The sequence below is a fragment of the Hemitrygon akajei genome, chromosome 1 (genome assembly GCF_048418815.1).
Source record: "Hemitrygon akajei chromosome 1, sHemAka1.3, whole genome shotgun sequence".
NCBI classification, from domain to species: Eukaryota; Metazoa; Chordata; class Chondrichthyes; order Myliobatiformes; family Dasyatidae; genus Hemitrygon; species Hemitrygon akajei.
This window is the reverse complement of record NC_133124.1, coordinates 18278859-18296766: the sequence shown is the minus strand read 5'-3', so window position 1 is coordinate 18296766 and position 17908 is coordinate 18278859. Positions and strand designations below refer to the sequence as shown.

Genomic DNA, 17908 nt, shown 5'->3' with positions numbered 1-17908 from the left:
AAGGTACTAGAGATATAACAGAGATGCTTTTCATTGATAAGGCTTGGAATCCTGATGCAAATATGGCATGAGACTGACCAGATGAAAGGGATTGCTTGACATAAGTCTGTGACCATTAATCTCTGTCACTGCTCCCAAAGATTACAAAAATAGCAAGTGCTTCCAGCTTTCATCAGTTTTCTTTCCGTCTCTCCAACAAATTACTAAAACATTATAGAATATCTGGACCATAAAAGAACTGTGGTAATCTCTGCAAGTAACAAACATATCTTGAAATAGAGATGTGGATGGCACTCCAGCACCATGTGTAGCATATCATGTAGCATATCATTTTACAAGTCAAGTTTATTGTCATTTAACTATATACATGTATACTGTCAAACGAGACAATGTTCCTTAGAACCAGAGTGTAAAGCATTGTGATATATATAACACATAATAACTTAAAGTCAGAATGAAATCTACAGATAGATTACACATAAACAAGCTAATGAGCATAAATTAAATATTGTAAGGTACAGAACAGGTTAACCGGTGACACTTTGAATGCATATGACAGGGAGTTCAGAAGCCTAATGGGCTGAGAGAAGAAACTGTTTCCCATCCTGACCATTCTTGTTTTTAATGTATTTTTATTACAGTCCCTGTGACCACGGCCCAACGTGGAGTCCATCGATCCCTTGGTTAATGGTAGAAGTCCATGCCATTACATTCGGGAACCCCTGCTCCAGGTGATCCAATTGCCTCCCACATTCCAAAGACATACGAGTTAAGGTTAGTAAGGTGTGGGCATGCTATGCCAGCACTGGAAGCATGGCAATACTTGTAGGCTGCATCCAGCATACTCCCAGACTGTGTTGGTCATTGACACAAAACAATGCGCTTCACTGTATAGTTCAGTGTTTTGATGTGCTTGTGACAAATAAACCTAATCTTTATAACCATATAACAATTACAGCACGGAAACAGGCCATCTCGGCCCTTCTAGTCTGTGCCGAACTCTTACTCTCACCTAGTCCCACTGACCCGCACTCAGCCCATAACCCTCCACTCCTTTCCTGTCCATATACTTATCCAATTTTACTTTAAATGACAATACCAAACCTGCCTCTACCACTTCTACTGGAAGCTCGTTCCACACAGCTATCACTCTCTGATTAAAGAAATTCCCCTTCGTGTTACCCCTAAACTTTTGCCCCCTAACTCTCAAATCATGTCCTCTTGTTTGAATCTCCCCTACTCTCAATAGAAAAAGCCTATCCACGTCAACTCTAACTATCCCCCTCATAATTTTAAATACCTCTATCAAGACTGCCCTCAACCTTCTACCTTCTAGAATAAAGACCTAACTTGTTCAATCTTTCCCTGTAACTTAGGTGCTGAAACCCAGGTAACATTCTAATAAATCTTCTCTGTACTCACTCTATTTTGTTGACATCTTTCCTATAATTTGTTGACCAGAACTGTGCACAATACTCCAAATTTGGCCTTACTAATGCCTTGTACAATTTTAACATTACATCCCAACTCCTATACTCACTGCTCTGATTTATAAAGGTCAGCATACCAAAAGCTTTCTTCACCACCCTGTCCACACATGAGATTCCACCTTCAGGGAACTATGCACCATTATTCCTAGATCACACTGTTCTACTGCATTCTTCAATGCAATACCATTTATCATGTCCTATTAGGATTATTCCTACCAAAATGCAGCACATCACAATTATCAGCATTAAACTCCATCTGCCATCCTTCAGCCCACTCTTCTAACTGGCCTAAATCTCTCCGCAAACTTCTAAAACCTACTTCATTATCCACAACGCCACCTACCTTAGTATCATCTGCATACTTACTAATCCAATTTACCACCCCATCATCCAGATCATTAATGTATATGATGAACAACATTGGACCCAGTACAGATCCCTGATGCACACCAGTAGTCACCAGCCTCCAACCTGACAAACAGTTATCCACCACTACTCTCTGGCATCTCCCATCCAGCCACTGTTGAATCCACTTTACTACTTCAATATTAATACCCAAGGATTGAACCTTCCTAACTAACCTTCCGTGCGGAACCTTGTCAAAGGCCTTACTGAAGTTCATATAGACAACATCCACCATTTTACCTCATCAACTTTCCTCGTAACCTCTTCAAAAAATTCAATAAGATTTGTCAATCATGACCTTCCACACACAAATCCATGTTGACTGTTCCTAATCAGACCCTGTCTATCCAGATAATTATATATACCATCTCTAAGAATATTTTCCATTAATTTACCCACCACTGACGTCAAACTGACAGGCCTATAATTGCTAGGTTTACTCTTAGAACCCTTTTTAAACAATGGAACAACGTGAGCAATACGCCAATCCTCCGGCACCATCCCCGTTTCTAATGACATTTGAAGTATTTCTGTCAGAGCCCCTGCTATTTCTACACTAATCTCCCTCAAATGTCCTAGGGAATATCCTGTCAGGACCCGAGATTTATTCACTTTTATATTCCTTAAAAGCACCAGCACTTCCTCCTCTTTAATCGTCATAGTTTTCATAACTTCCCTACTTGTTTCCCTTACCTTACACAATTCAATATCCTTCTCCTTAAAGAATTAAAGAATTTATCTTTAAATTCAACAGCATAACTGGAATTTGATAAAACACACCTGAATTCATTTGTAGGTGTGATTGAAGAACAATAATATTTGTCCAAAAATTTAAAAAACTACAAATGTTGCCACAGGTGACTGTGGGGACCAACTCGTTGGGTATATTTAAGGGAGAGACTGATCAGTACATACAGTATGTCAGTAACACTAAACAATGACATCACCGTCAAGGAAATCTTCAGAGGCCGGAGCCTCAGGAAGGCAGCATCCATCATAAAGGACCCTCACCAACCAGGACATGCCCTCTGCTCATTACTGCCATCAGAGAGGAATTACAGGAGCACGAAGGCACACACTTACGTTCTACCTCTCCGCCATCAGATTTCCAAATGCGAGCAAGGCCAATAGAGGTGGGGTGTAGAGGTCTTGATGGCTGCTTGCTGTGCAGAACTTCTGTTCTTGGCATTAAGGGGGCTGCAGAGAAAAGAGCCCTTAGGGACCGTCACAGAGGCTGCTCAGTGAGTTTCCAGATGGCTATGGATATTGTTGGCAAGGATCCACTATGATGGATGCCAGCTTCTTAAAGAACCACCTTCTGAAGATGTCTTCCATGTTGGACAGGGTTGTGCCTATTATAGAACTGGCTGAGTATTTAACCCTCTGTAACCTCCTGTGATCTTCTGCACTGGAACCTCCATACCAGGTGGTGATGCAAACACTGACTAAAGAAATTCCTCCTTATCTTTGTTCTAAAGGATGTCCCTCTATTCTGAAGTTGTGCCGCCTAAATGCCTCCACCATTTGAAACAGTCTCCACATCCACTCTATCAAGGTTTTTCAACAGTTGCTGGGTTTCAATGAGATTCACCCCCCCCCACCCCAATCCCATTCATCTGAATTCCAGTGCGTCCAGACCCAGAGCTATCAGATGCTCCTCAAATAACAAGCCTTTCAATTCCAGAATCATTGTTGTGTACCTCCCTTGCCCCTCTCCAATGTCAGCACATACCTTCTTAGATAAGGAGACCAGAACTGCTCGCAATACTCCAAAGTGAGGCCTCCAAGTGTCTTATAAAACCTTAACATAGAACAGTACAGCACAGTACAGGCCCTTCAGCCCACAATGTTGTGCCAACCCCCAAACCCTGCCTCACATTTAACCCCCTACCTTAAATTCCTCCATATACCTGTCTAGTAGTCTCTTAAACTAGTGTATCTGCCTCCACCACTGACTCAGGCAATGCATTCCACGCACCAACCACTCTCTGAGTGAAAAACCTTCCTCTAATATCCCCCTTGGGAACTTCCCTCCCCTTACCTTAAAGCCATGTTCTCTTGTACTGAGCAGTGGTGCCCAGGGGAAGAGGTGCTGGCTGTCCAATCTGTCTATTCCTCTTAATATCTTGTACACCTCTATCATGTCTCCTCTCATCCTCCTTCTCTCCAAAGAGTAAAGCCCTAGCTCCCTTAATCTCTGATCATAATCCATACTCTCTAAACCAGGCAGCATCCTGGTAAATCTCCTCTGAACCCTTTCCAATGCTTCCACATCCTTCCTATACTGAGGCGACCAGAACTGGACACAGTACTCCAAGTGGGGCCTAACTAGAGTTTTATAGAGCTGCATCATTACATCGCGTCTCTTAAACTCTATCCCTCGACTTATGAAAGCTAATACCCCATAAGCTTTCTTAACTACCCTATTTACATGTGAGGCAACTTTCAGGGATCTGTGGACATGTATCCCCAGATCCCTCTGCTCCTCCACACTACCAAGTATCCTGCCATTTACTTTCTACTCTGCCTTGGAGTTTGTCCTTCCAAAGTGTACCACCTCACACTTCTCCGGGTTGAACTCCATCTGCCACCTCTCAGCCCACTTCTGCATCCTACCAATGTCTCTCTGCAATCTTTGACAATCCTCTACACTATCTACAACACCACCAACCTTTGTGTCATCTGCAAACTTGCCAACCCACCCTCCTACCCCCACATCCAGGTCGTTAATAAAAATCACAAAAAGTAAAGGTCCCAGAACAGATCCTTGTGGGACACCACTAGTCACAACCCTCCAATCTGAATGTACTCCCTCCACCACGACCCTCTGCCTTCTGCAGGCAAGCCAATTCTGAATCCACCTGGCCAAACTTCCCTGGATCCCATGCCTTCTGACTTTCTGAATAAGCCTACCATGTGGAACCTTGTCAAATGCCTTACTAAAATCCATGTAGATCACATCCACTGCATTACCCTCATCTATATGCCTAGTCATCTCCTCAAAGATGCTGCCTGGCCTGCTGTGTTCCACCAGCATTTTGTGTGTGTTGTTAATAGTAGTGGTCCCAATTCTGACCCTGAGGAACACCACTAGTCACTAACAGCCAACCAGAAAAGGCCCCCCTTTATTCCCACTCACTGCCTCCTGCCCATCAGCCATTCCTTTATCTATGCCAGTATCTTTCCTGTACACCATAGGATTTTATCTTGTTAAGCAGCCTCATGTGAAGCCCCTTATTAAATCCTTCTGAAAATCCAAGTAAATGACATCCACTGCCTCTCTCTTGTCCACCCTGCATGTTCCTTCCTTGAAGAACTCTAACAAATTTGTCAGGCTAGTAGATCCCTTTCCCAAAATTGTAATAAACAGTGATTCTGATACTAATTGCATATTCTTACTGTGACATTCTGTTCATACTCAGCACCTTAAACTGAGCTCAGCCCTCAATATTCTTTGTACGACACAAGACTTAGTAAAATGAAATGTCCTCACAAAACAACCACATTTATTCTGCAATAAAATCAATAGTGTATATTCTGGATTCAAATTCTGTGTTTTAATACAGTATGGAACATACAGCAAAATATTTAAGTTATTAGGAAAAGATCTATTTCAATCTAACACACCATTTGTCAGGGAATTAATTTATTATATATCAAAATAGCTCCATAAAACACATAAAGCAGTATCCAGCGACATTAGAAAATCATTTTTCCACATTTCGTACAAATATTTGATGAAGTTCACTTTACTCACCCTTACAGATGGGAACAGGGAAATCCCACGATGCAGTATTTCCTGAGCTGGCCAAGCAGGTTAGCTGGGGATGTCCATCGAGGATATAGCCATGCACACAGGAGTAGGAGATCTTGTCTCCAATATTAAAGCTTGTGCCATGAACAATAGCTCCATGTGGTACACCAGGGTTTCCACAAGTACTGCTCTGCAACTCTGTGGAATAAAGAAATTAAAACGAATGAAGACAGTCTTAAAAGTTGATCCAGTCTTTAAAATACACTGGGCCACATCTTTCTTTGGATGTGTTCATTATAAAATTGGTGCCAATACAAGATTTCTTTCTGCATCTCATAACAAAGCAATACCATCAAGCAAGAGGTACAGAAACCTTAGATCCCACTTCAACCAGTTCAGGAGCAGTTATTATCCTTCAACCATCAGGCTCCTGAATGCCATAGATAACTTCTTTCTTCAGTCCTCTGAACTGGTTCTACAATTTACAGACTCACTTTCAGGGATCCTTTTACAACTTATGCTATCAGTGTTACTTTTATTTGTAGTTTCTCTTCTCTTGCACATTGGTTGTTTGTCAGTCGTTGTCTGCTAATCCATAAAACATATACAGTACATACTTTGATAAATTAACTTTGAACTTTATATCCTCTAAAACAACATTAAATAGTTTGTTATTATTTTTTATCCAATCATCCTTGCATATTGCAAAACCCAGTAATTTCCCAATAACATTTAACTTGAGTAAGCTGGCTACACTCAGAGACCATTTTATCCTTTGCTTCCTGTACCTAATAAAGAGGCCATTGAGTTTATGTTAATGGTCTTCTGCTGCTGTAGCCAGTCCATCAAAGTTCAACGTATTGTATTACATTTTAATACGTGGTTATTTGAGTTACTGCCACCTTCCTGTCAGCTTGAATGACGTGGGTCGTTTTCCTCTGACCTCTCTTGTTAACAAGGCCTTTTCTCCCACAGAATTGCTGCTCACTGGATTTTTTTTTGTTGTTTTTTTCACCATTCTCCATAAACTCTAGATTGCTGTACATTAAAATCCCTGAAGATAGATATCCCTGAAGCAGTTTCTGGAATACTCAAACCACCTCTTCTAATTGGCACCAACAGTCATTCCACAGTCAAAATCACTTAGATCACATTTCTTCCGCATTCTGATGTTTGGCCTGAATAACAACTGAACCCCTTGACCACGTCTGAATGGTTTTATGCACCGAGTTTTTGCCACATGTTTGGCTGATTAGATATTTGCATTAACGAACAGGTGTACAGGTGTACCTAATAAAGTCACCACTGAGCGTATGTTCTGCCAACTTGTGCATCCTGATCAAATTTCTGCTCAACTCCAATGCAAATTATAGTGACAGAGCAGAAAAGTCTAAGTGATTCCCGATGACATTTGTTTCTTCACTTTTGCTGTTCTTAAAACAAAACGGCCTTGAAAATGAGTCATGTAACATTGTAGTTTTCTACAGAACCTGAGTGAAATGCAACAGCTACCACTTCTGTGTCATTTGATATCATATAGGTATTCAGCTATGCTTTCCTTTGCAAAGTTTCCATAGCAAATATCGGCATTTGTAATACAAACAAAATGCAGGCATGATCTATGAAGAGAAATGTACGGTAGATGTTTCAGACCAAGGTCTTCCATCGGGACTGGAAAGAATAAGGGCAGAAACTAGAATATAAAAGGTAGGAAGATGGGGTGGAGCACAAGATGAGACTCTAGGTGAGAGGGGGAGGTCGGTAGGTGGGTGGGAGGGGTGTATGAAAGAAGAATGATGTGAGAAGCTGGAAGGATGATAATTGGAAGAGAAAAGGAGAGGAGACTTTATTTACCATGCAACTCGCCTTTTGAAGCACCACAAGGAAATTTAAAGCAAAGAGTTTCGATTGCAAATATCGATCAATGTTCCCTTGGTAACCAGGATTTGTGAATGAAATATTGTAAGACTGGAAATTAATTGAAGCATCACATTCTTGTACTTCGTTATTCCGTCCTGTTCCTTCCATGTGATGCAGTCTCTGCCTCAACACACAATCTACTGAAAAAAGCCCTGAAGATGGTGGAGCAAACACAAGGAAATCTGCAGATGCTGGAAATTCAAAAAACACATACACAAAATGCTGGTGGAACACAGCAGGCCAGGCAGCATCTATAAGAGGCACTGTCGATGTTTCGGGCTGAGAACCTTCGTCCTGGCTAAGCAAAACTCAAATGCCACCTATAAATTTGTCCTGACGAAGGGTCTCGGCCTGAAACTTCGACGGTGCTTCTCCTCATAGATGCTGCCTGGCCTGCTGTGTTCCACCAGCATTTTGTGTCTGAAGATGATGGGATCACATTACATCAGACAGAAATGATGAAGGCTGATGTGCTGGATGCAGAGTGTTGTATGTTTAATATTTCAGCAATACTTGAGTAATCTTATACTTTAGACAACCAGGTGACCCATTGGGGCACCCTTTGAGAGAAAGTTAGTGCAGTCTGATGTGACCAAAATGAACATTAAATTTTCCTGAATGCTATTGCTATCACTTTGCTTTGGAAATTGAAGAAGAAAAACTCAGTTTATTAAAGAAGAAAGATGTGTAGCAAGGCAAATATAGCTCCTCCTCATTTAACAAAGGACACTTTTGATGGCAACATTTCTGGTTGATCTACCATCCTTGTGCCTTTTGTCATCAGTCTGGAGATGTGCAGTCCTTTCATCCGCCGTCTCTTCATGTCTTCTGCTGTTTGCATCCCGAGTCACTTCTGAGGCTGGCCGTGTGCATGTGTCATGGTGTTGAGTCGCGGTTTCCATCATGGCTGACATCGGCTCTCGGGTGAAAGCAGGGCCTTTGATTTTGGGGAGTGAACTATTTTTATATCAATATATAACCCTGAACTTTGCCTGCATTCTGTAAGTTAGCGCATTTTAAGTTGATTTAGCCAAAAATAGTGCCGCTGTAATGCACCGTTCCCTACATGTGAAAACACATGAATTGCATACATCACAACATATAGTCATATATGTATGCGTCTTGCTTAATGACTGTCTGACTAAGCAAAACTCAAATGCCACCTATAAGTTTGTAGAGGAACCTACTGTTGTTGGTTAAATTTCAGATGCTGATGAGGAGGAGGAGGAGTGAGAACAATCAGCTGGTTGAGTGGTGTCACCACAAGAACCTTGCACTTAACATCAGGAAGACCAAAGAATGGATTGTGTACTTCAGAAAGTGGAAGTCGTGAAAACAGACACCAGTCCTCATTTTTCCACTGAGGTTGGGTGGGACTAAAACTAGAAGTCATGGCTTAAAGGTGAAAGGTAAAATATTTAAGGGGAACATGAGGGGGAACTTCACTCAGAAGGTAGTGAGAGTGTGGAACGAGCTGCCAGTGCAAGTGGTAGATTTGGGTTTGATTTCAACGTTTAAGAGAAGTTTGGATAGGTACATGGATAGGAGGGGTATAGCGAGCTACGGTCCAATTGCAGGTCAACGGGCCAGGGTAGATGATTAGTTCAGCACAAATTAAAAATGAGCCAAAGGACCCATTTCTGTGCTGTCCTATGATTCTATAACTCTATAAAAGACAGTGATAATAAAACTGAATCTGAATTGGTTGAGCAAAGAACAGACGGGGTGGGCAAATATCACATTCCATGGGGTGTACTGGAATTTAGACAACAAAATCTTGGCTCACAATATAAACAGAATAATTAAATAAAGGCACAGAAGAGGACAGGAAAATTAATACAATCAACTGTGTTTTGTTTATTATGCATATTACCACTGAAGAGCTTTTACACTCTGTAGTATAATTGTTGTGGATTGTGCAACGGGTCATTACATCCTGTATATTCCTACCTCAGAGAAGTTCTGAAATATTACTAAGGGCTAGATTTATCCAGTAGCAATTATTCATTTCTAAATGTCAGTAATACTATGAGAAATCTAAGCTAATCATACAGTACTGGGCAAAAATCATATTTATATACACACACATACATATACAGCATATAGTATAACTAAGGTGTCTAAGACTTTTGCATAGTACTCCATTTGTTAACATTAAACAGAGAGTGAGTTTGTAACTTTGGCAGGAGCAAAGGATGTTGGGAATAGCGAGGGTGGAGTGCTGTGGAAGGCATGCGGGATAGGTGGCAGAGGAGGATTGCCGGGGATGGGGGTTAGCACATGTATAGACACACCCAGCTTTGAAACACCAGGGTTTCAAATTGGTTTACTGATTAATACAGAATGTCTCTCTGGTGCTTCCTACTCCCTCCCCTTTCCCTTTTCCCCACCCTGATTTCCCTCCCTTTGCCCCCTTCCCACTCTCAGTCCACAATAGAAACACATATCAGAATCAGGTTTATCAACACCCACACATTATGAATTTTTTTTTCCCCTGCAACAGTGCAATACATAAAATTACTGCAATATATGCACAAAAGTCTGAGACACCCTAGCTATATACGTGCCTAAGACTTTTGGCTAGGGCTGTATATCCCACATAGAAGCTGTTAATTATACAAGCTGGTCATTCATCAGAAATATTTGGTTTTATAAGAATGTTTGTATCTTTGTTTTAATTGATGTGTTGGAGAAACAAAGAAAATTTCCTTTAATGTAACTTGCTCTCTTTATTTTTATCTTTATTTTATCATGTAGAGAACGGTACACAATTGGTTTTTCTCTGTTCTTGAAAACTTATGTCAAGATGAACAGTGAAATATAATAATTACACAAGTATATCAATCATGTTTTTATCTGCAAAATTTAAATGACCATGAATGTAATTTACAAAAACACGTTCATAAAATTTGTTACAAAGTTGTGTTGGATTGGGGTATATAATTGTTATTTCTCTTGTAGCTTTGCTTTCATTTTTAAATGATCACCTATATACATGGAATTGTTCAGTGAGCTTTCTAGAAATTACACTGCGGTTGCTTTTGTATTTTTCTTGAAGTTTCTTAGTTTACCTGAATCTGGCTATTTAATAGGTCAATTGTTATCACTGGAAGCATGTTATCTCTCATCTGAGTAGGGATGACCACAATTATTTTTCCTTTTGTTTGCTCTCTCAACACCTCTCTCTTTTCCACTTTCATAACACTTAATAAAATTGTCATAAGCAATAAATTTTATGACTTCCACAGAACTTTTGAATCATGCAAGTATCAGGATCCAATAGCTTCAAATTACATCACCTGGGGTCCAAAAGTACATTTTTATTGGTTGTTCAAATGGTAGGTGTTCATTGGAATGCTGTATTTATGGTTCCAACACTGATTTGCAATAATCTAGAAGCTCCAAGTTATCACTATTGAAACTTGATATTTTAAATAAATCCAGTTATATTTAGTTACTTGAATTAACTCCCCAAGCTGCTCTGGCGTCATTCTTCAATGTAATAGTAACCACTATACCACAACACTCCCGTGCTACCTAATAAATTGGTTTGAAAAAAAATTGAGGGAATTGACAGTGAGGATACATAACTGGCTGTGAGAGAGAAGGCAGAGAGAGCCATAAAATGATTACTTTCAGCCTGATGGAGAACATCTAATGGTATACCCTAGGGTCAGTAATCTGACCACTGCTCTTTATAAAATTTAGTAATGGCTCAGACAAGGGTGTAGGAAATGTAATTTGAAATGTGCCAATGACACAAAGCTTAGAAGATGTCAGAACAGACAGAGTAGTGAAACAGGGAGATAGACAGCAGATGAAAGTTAATGCAAAGAAGGATGAAATGATGTACTTTGACAGGAATAAGGCCAAGAGGCAGTGTAGGCTCAATAACACGATTCAGATTGTGATACAGGAACAGACAGACTAAGGGTGAATGCACAAAAATCTATGAAAATGGCTAGGAAAGCTGATAGCTTTAAAATTGTAACTCAATACATGTCAGAGATTTTATTTGAATGGTTCTATTCCCAGGAATAAGGATTTTCAACTATCTGAAAAAGCTACATTTACTTATTTAGATACAGCTTAGAGTTGGCCCTTTAGCCACGCTGCCCAGCAGTCCCTCGATTTAATTCAAGCCTAATCACAGAACAATTTACAATGACGAATTAACCTCCCAAGAGGGAGGAAACCTACATGGTCATGGGGAGAATGTACAAAATCCTTACAGGCAGTGGTGGGAATTGAACCCAGATTGCCTGTACTTGTAAAGTGTTGTGCTAACCACTCCACTATGGTGCCACCCCAATTATGTTTAGCAGCATGTCATAATCTCAAGAGATTCTACAGATGTTGGAAATCTTGTCCTTCTTCAGTCCGAATGACAGGTCTCAGCTTACTGCTCTCCATGGATGCTTCCCGACTTGCTGAATTCCACCTGCATTTTGTGCCTGTTGCTCAAGATTTCCAACATCTCGTGTGTTTAGAACAAGAAATGTTGAAGATATTTAACTAAAGGGGGTTAAGGTACGTTGCAAGGCTAGTGCAGAAATAAATATTTCCTGTGGCTGGAGCTTTAGTAGCCAGGGTCAATAGTTTTTAGACAGTTGGCAAAAAAAAAGCCAAGGGTAAAGCTATGTTGTAATGATCTGGAATACATTTATTGAAATGCTTTATTAGTTGATTCATTATCTTTTATTAGCCAAGGCACTGATATCAATGTCAGGAGCTATGTCACAGCTCTGGGTAGGCTGCAACTGAAGCCATTTGTGGTCATCACATTATAGAAAGAATGTAGAAGCTTTAGACAGGGTGTAAGGGAGGTTTACTCAGATATTACCTGGAGTAAGGGGCATGTGTTTTAGGAGAGATTAGATAAATTTTGGCTGTTTTCTCTGAAATGGCAGAGGCTGATGGGAGGCATTTAGGAAATGTCCTATTCGATCAAGGTGGTGGTACAGGAGCTTGGACACACACTTTCAATTTTTTATTTTTTATTTTTATTTATTTATTTATTTATTTTTTTAAAGAGGAGCCTTGTTACCTCTGTCATCAGTTTTCTGATTAATCCATGAACATACCTCATTACATACCCTATCCACTATTTATTTTTGTACCTTGTATAAATTCATATGCCTTGCACTGTACTGCTATTGCAAAACAACATGTTTCACAACATTGGTCAGAGCTGATAGATCCAAAAGAAGTTTGAGATTATGGAGAGTTTATAAATAGAGTCCAAAGTCGATCTATTTTCCCCAGGGGAAAAATATCTAATACTAGAGAGGGATAATACAAACATACATATGTACACACATACAAAGTGATGGGTGCCTCGAATACACAGCCACGACTGGAGGTGGAGACAAATCTGATAGAAGCATTTCAGAGGCTCTTAGACAAGCACATGAATGTGTAGGGAATGAGAAATATGGACTTTCATGTAGGCATAAGGGATTAGTTTAGTTAGGCATTTAATTACTAGTTTACTTAGTCCAGCACAACATCATGGGCTGAAGGGCCTGTTCCTGTGCTATACTGTTCTATGTTCTGTAAAATGGAAGCAGTGGCATTTCAATGAGAACTTTGAGAGCTGGATGTCTCTTTAAATACTATTCTGTACAATGTCTTTTCTACACAAAGATAGAACACCAGCTGTATTTCATTAGGAGTTTGAGAAGATTTAGTATGTCACCAAAGACCCGCTCAAATTTCTACCAATGTATCATGGAGAGCATTCTAACTAGCTGCATCATTATCTGTTATGAAGGGATTGGAAAAAAGTTCTAGAAAATTACAAACTCAGCCATCTCCATCATAGGCACTACCCTCCCCACTATCCAGGTCACTTTCAAAAAGGTGATACCTTAAAGGAGGTAGCATCCATCAAGGACCCACATCACCCAGAATGTGCTCTCTTCTCAATGCTGCCATCAATTAGTACAGGAGCCTGAAAAGAGCCACTAGGCTTCAGAAGCAGCTGCTTCCCCTCCACATCAGATTTCAGAATGGACAATGAATCCATGTACACTTTCTTACCATTTATTTTAACTCCACTAATTTCATTTTATTGTATATTATTGTAAATTATAGTAATTTTTATTATGTAGTGCACTATACTGCTGCTGCAAAACAAATTTCACAACATATGCTAGTGATATTATACCCGATTCTGAAATACAGAAAAATAGCAGCATGAAAATGGGATTAGTTGAAATCACAAGAAAATGCAAGAACCATTCCATTATTTTGTATTTATACCGTAGTTAATGGGTCTTTGGATTCAGCATAAATTTAAGTATTCTCTAGAAATCTAAGCTCGTTCGCAGTGCTCCTTCTCTAACGATAATCTCGGCCATTACTTTTTTTTTAAAAAAAAGATTATTCAACTTCAATTGCACATTTCATTAACACTCTCCAGTCCAAGCATAACTAGAATCAGAATCAGGCATGCGTCATGAAATTTGTTGTCTTTGCCACAGCAGTACAATGTAATACATAATAATAAAAATCAGGAATTACAGTATCCATATTAAATAGCTAAATAAATAATTCAAAAATAGAAATAAAAAAGTAGTGAGGTAATGTGCATGTGTCCAATGTCCATTCAGAAGTGCCATGGCAGAGAGGAAGAAGCTGTTGTTGAATCATTGAGTGTGCAGCTTCAGGCTCCTGTACCTCCTTCCTGATGGCAGCAATGAAAGCATTCAACCTTCATTCCTGTCCCTAAAAGAAAACTTGTTGGAACCTGCAAAAGTCAGTGATGGTAAGAAAGGTAGGCTCAGGAGGTCATAAATAGTTGTCATGATGGCAACCTTTCCCTCAATGTCAACTAAAGAGCTGGTCATTATCTTCAGAAGTGGGACGGTACAATGGTGTTGAGTTTAAGTGCTTCAAATTCCTAGGGGTAAATAGCACCAATAAGCTGTTCTAGTCTAACCACATTGAGGTCTTGGCTAAAAAGGTGTCAATACCTGTGCTTCCTCAGGAGGTTAAAGTAGTTTGGAAATTCCCATTTAACCCTATAGAAAGCATTCTGTCTGGGTGCACAACAGCTTGGTATGGCAACTGTTCTGTACAGTTTAAGGAGGTTAAGAGAAGTTTGGATAGATGCATGGATGTGATGGGTATGCAGAGCTATGGTCTGGTCTATAGGACTAGGCAGTTTAAATGGTTTGGCACGGACTAGATGGGCCAAAATCATATTCCTTACAAGTTAATAACGCTGAGGGATGGCATGTCTATTCATTTAAGACATCTGTTATTCCAAACTGCAGGACATTGCAAGCTAATGTACCCTTTTAAAAAAAAGGGGAAGGCCAAAGTCTACCCGCTGTTAATCAAAGGAACTTTACTCTCCACAGTCCAGAATAAACTACATTACCAATCCCGTAGCAAGTGTTCATTTTTGGATTTTTCAAATCCCTCACTTGCAGTTACAATAATGGAGGGAGAGCATTACACCACCTTTCGTAGAAAGGTATCTTCACCCCGCCATGCTCTACATTGGAGAAACTAAATTGGTGACTGCTTTGCACAGAACCTTTATCTTCTGTCTGAGCACAGTGTAGACTTCATTTCTGTTTTTATCATTCATCCATCTGTGAAATTTGCTCAGTTTGTTCGAGTTTTCACCTTTAATCTCCCACCCACCCCCATGGAAATGGAAACCATGCCCTTCCAGGGATATCTTCCAGCCCTGCATTTCACAACTGCTTTCTTCTTTGGTTCATGTTCTCACTCTCCAACTACTCCCAATCAATCATCCAAAAATCCTTGTCTGAAGTTTCAAGTCACCCAAGTCTTACCCTATCATCCCGTCCCCAGCAGCTTAAGTTATTTTTTTGTTGTTCTTTTTCCAGTCCAATGAAGGATCTTCAACTGGAAATGTAAACTCCATTTATCTTCCCAAAGATAGAGTCTTGGGACTTCTGACTTCTCCCAACATTTTCTGTTTTAATTTTCAGCTCTCAGCACCTGAAGATTTTAAAATCATTTTCTCATTCTACAGTTAGCTTTTTTTAAATTAAAGATCAGCTTTTTTGTCACATGTACATTCAAGCAGACAGTATAGTTAAATGCATTGTTTGTATCAAAAATCGGTGACGATTATGCTAGGCAGCCTCCAAGTGCTGCCATGCTTCCAAGGCCAAGTTAGCATGCCCACAACTTACTAACTCTAATCCACCCATGTTTGCAATGTAGGAGGACACTGAAACACTGAGAAAAGCCACTCAGTCACAGGATAAACGTACAAACTCCTGACGGACAGCAGCAGGATTTGAACCCCACTGTACTTAGTAGAAATTTTCAAATGTCATTGGTGACATACCAAATCTCCTCAAACCCCTAATGGGATATAGCTGCTGCTGTGTCTCATTTGTAATTGCATATATTGGACCTAGGATTGATCTTCAGAGATGTTGACACCCAGGAACTTAAAACTCCGCAACATTTTCACTGCTCATCCCAAAGGACTGATGATTGTTCCTGTAACCTCTTTTTCCCCCAAAGTCCATAATCAATTTCTTGGTCTTACTGACGTTGAATGCAAGATTGTTGCTGCAACAACATTCATCTAGCTGATCTATCACACTCCTGTACAGCTCCTCAGCACAAGCTGAAATTCCACCAACGATAGCTGTGTCAACGACAAATTTATAGATACTTAAGCATTTCCATGTCACACAGTCGAGGGTTGAGCACACATCCCTGAGGTGCACCAGTGTCGATTGTCAGCAAGGTGGAGATATTATTTCCAATCTGCACTGACTGGTCTTGTTGGGAGGAAGTCGTTGATCCGGTTGCAGAGGGAGGTACAGGAACCCAGGTTTAGATCTTGTTGATTAGAATTGAGGATATGATTTTGTTGAAAGCTGAGATGTAGTCAATATACAGCAGCCTGGCAAAGGCATTACTGTTGGCCAGGTTATCCAAGGCAGACAGATTGAAAATACTGTTGAACATTCCAGCCAGTTGGGTTGGCATAGGTTTTGAAAGCCCTTCCAGGTACATTATCGGAGCCTGCGTCTTGCCAGGGTTCATCCTTTTGATCGGTATTCTGATGTCGGCCTCAGAGGGAGATCACAGGGTCACCAGATGCTGTGAGGAATTGCACAGGTGTAGTTTTATTCTCCCTGTCAAAGTGTGCATAAAAGGCATTGGCTCATCTGGGAGTGTGTCACCACAGCCATTCATGGTGTCACGTTTTGCTTTGCAGGAAGCAATGGCATGCAAACACTGCTGTGCATCCAGTTCCATCTCTAACCTCAATCAGAATTGTTTATAACACTTAAAATAGCCTTGTATGGAGTTCTTGTATAGTTTTGGATTACCAGCCTTGAATGCCATGTGCTCTCAGCAGACTATGAGTCTTCTGGTTCATTTATAGCTTTTAGTTTGCGTATGTTTAGCATATTTTCAAAGCAGCACACTCAACACACAGGTCTTAATGAAGACAGTGACAATTGTGGTGCAGTCAGTCAAATTTGAAGATGAATCCCTGAATATGGTCTTGTCCACTGACTCAAAGACGTCCTTCCTGTAAGCACTCCTCCACCTCCCTTATCCATACTTTCTTGGTCTTCACCACTGAGCTGTGGTCTTCAGTTTCTACCTCTGTGCTTGGAGTAGAAGCACAGCCAGGCGATCAGCCCTTCCAAAGTGAAGATGTGGGTTGGCACAGTAAGTGTCTTTGATGGTGGTATAACAATGGTCAAGTGTGTTAGCTCCTTTGGTTCTACAGGTGACATGTTGGTGGTAGTTGTTCAGTAACTTCAAGGTGACCTGGTTCAAATCCTCCGCAATAAGTTTCAGTGTCTGCTGATCATGGTACTCAGCTCCTCCAGTGCCTACCCATGTTGACCTGAATTAGAATGTACACCACTACCAGGATGATGTCCCAGTTCAGACAAAGGAAAGACTGTGGGTCAATACATTAATGAGAGTACCGTCTTGATCAAATGCAAACCATTTCCCTCTCAGATAGTGTAATATTATTTCTACCTGAAGAATAAGGGAGGAATCCTTGCCAACATATATCTGACAACTAAGCCATGCATTTTGTTTTTTGTTTGTGCAATTCTGCCTAGCACAAGTTGGTTGCGAAGTTTCCTACATTTCTAATGTGACTACTTCAAAAGGACCAAATTGACAGTAAAATATTGTGGGTGGGAAAGATTCAAGTATATAATTCCTTTATGTTTATTTTAAGAAGGCACATAGATGGGGAAACTAAATTTCTCTTACAGTCACGCATCACCTTGATTGAGCTCATTATCTGGTTGCCTCGTCACTACTGAAACAGTCTTGGGAACTGCCTCCCTCACAGCACCTT

The 17908-nt window shown here is 40.3% G+C and overlaps 1 protein-coding gene across 1 annotated transcript in view; it reads right to left on the bottom strand.

Annotated features, from left to right (window-relative positions):
* Nucleotides 1-17908, bottom strand: part of csmd3b (CUB and Sushi multiple domains 3b) — a 2154916-nt gene that overhangs the window by 1326027 nt on the left and 810981 nt on the right. The window contains exon 4 of the mRNA XM_073038951.1: nucleotides 5653-5847. Within this exon, the coding sequence (XP_072895052.1) occupies nucleotides 5653-5847 (195 nt within the window). The remainder of the gene's footprint in view (nucleotides 1-5652; nucleotides 5848-17908) is intronic.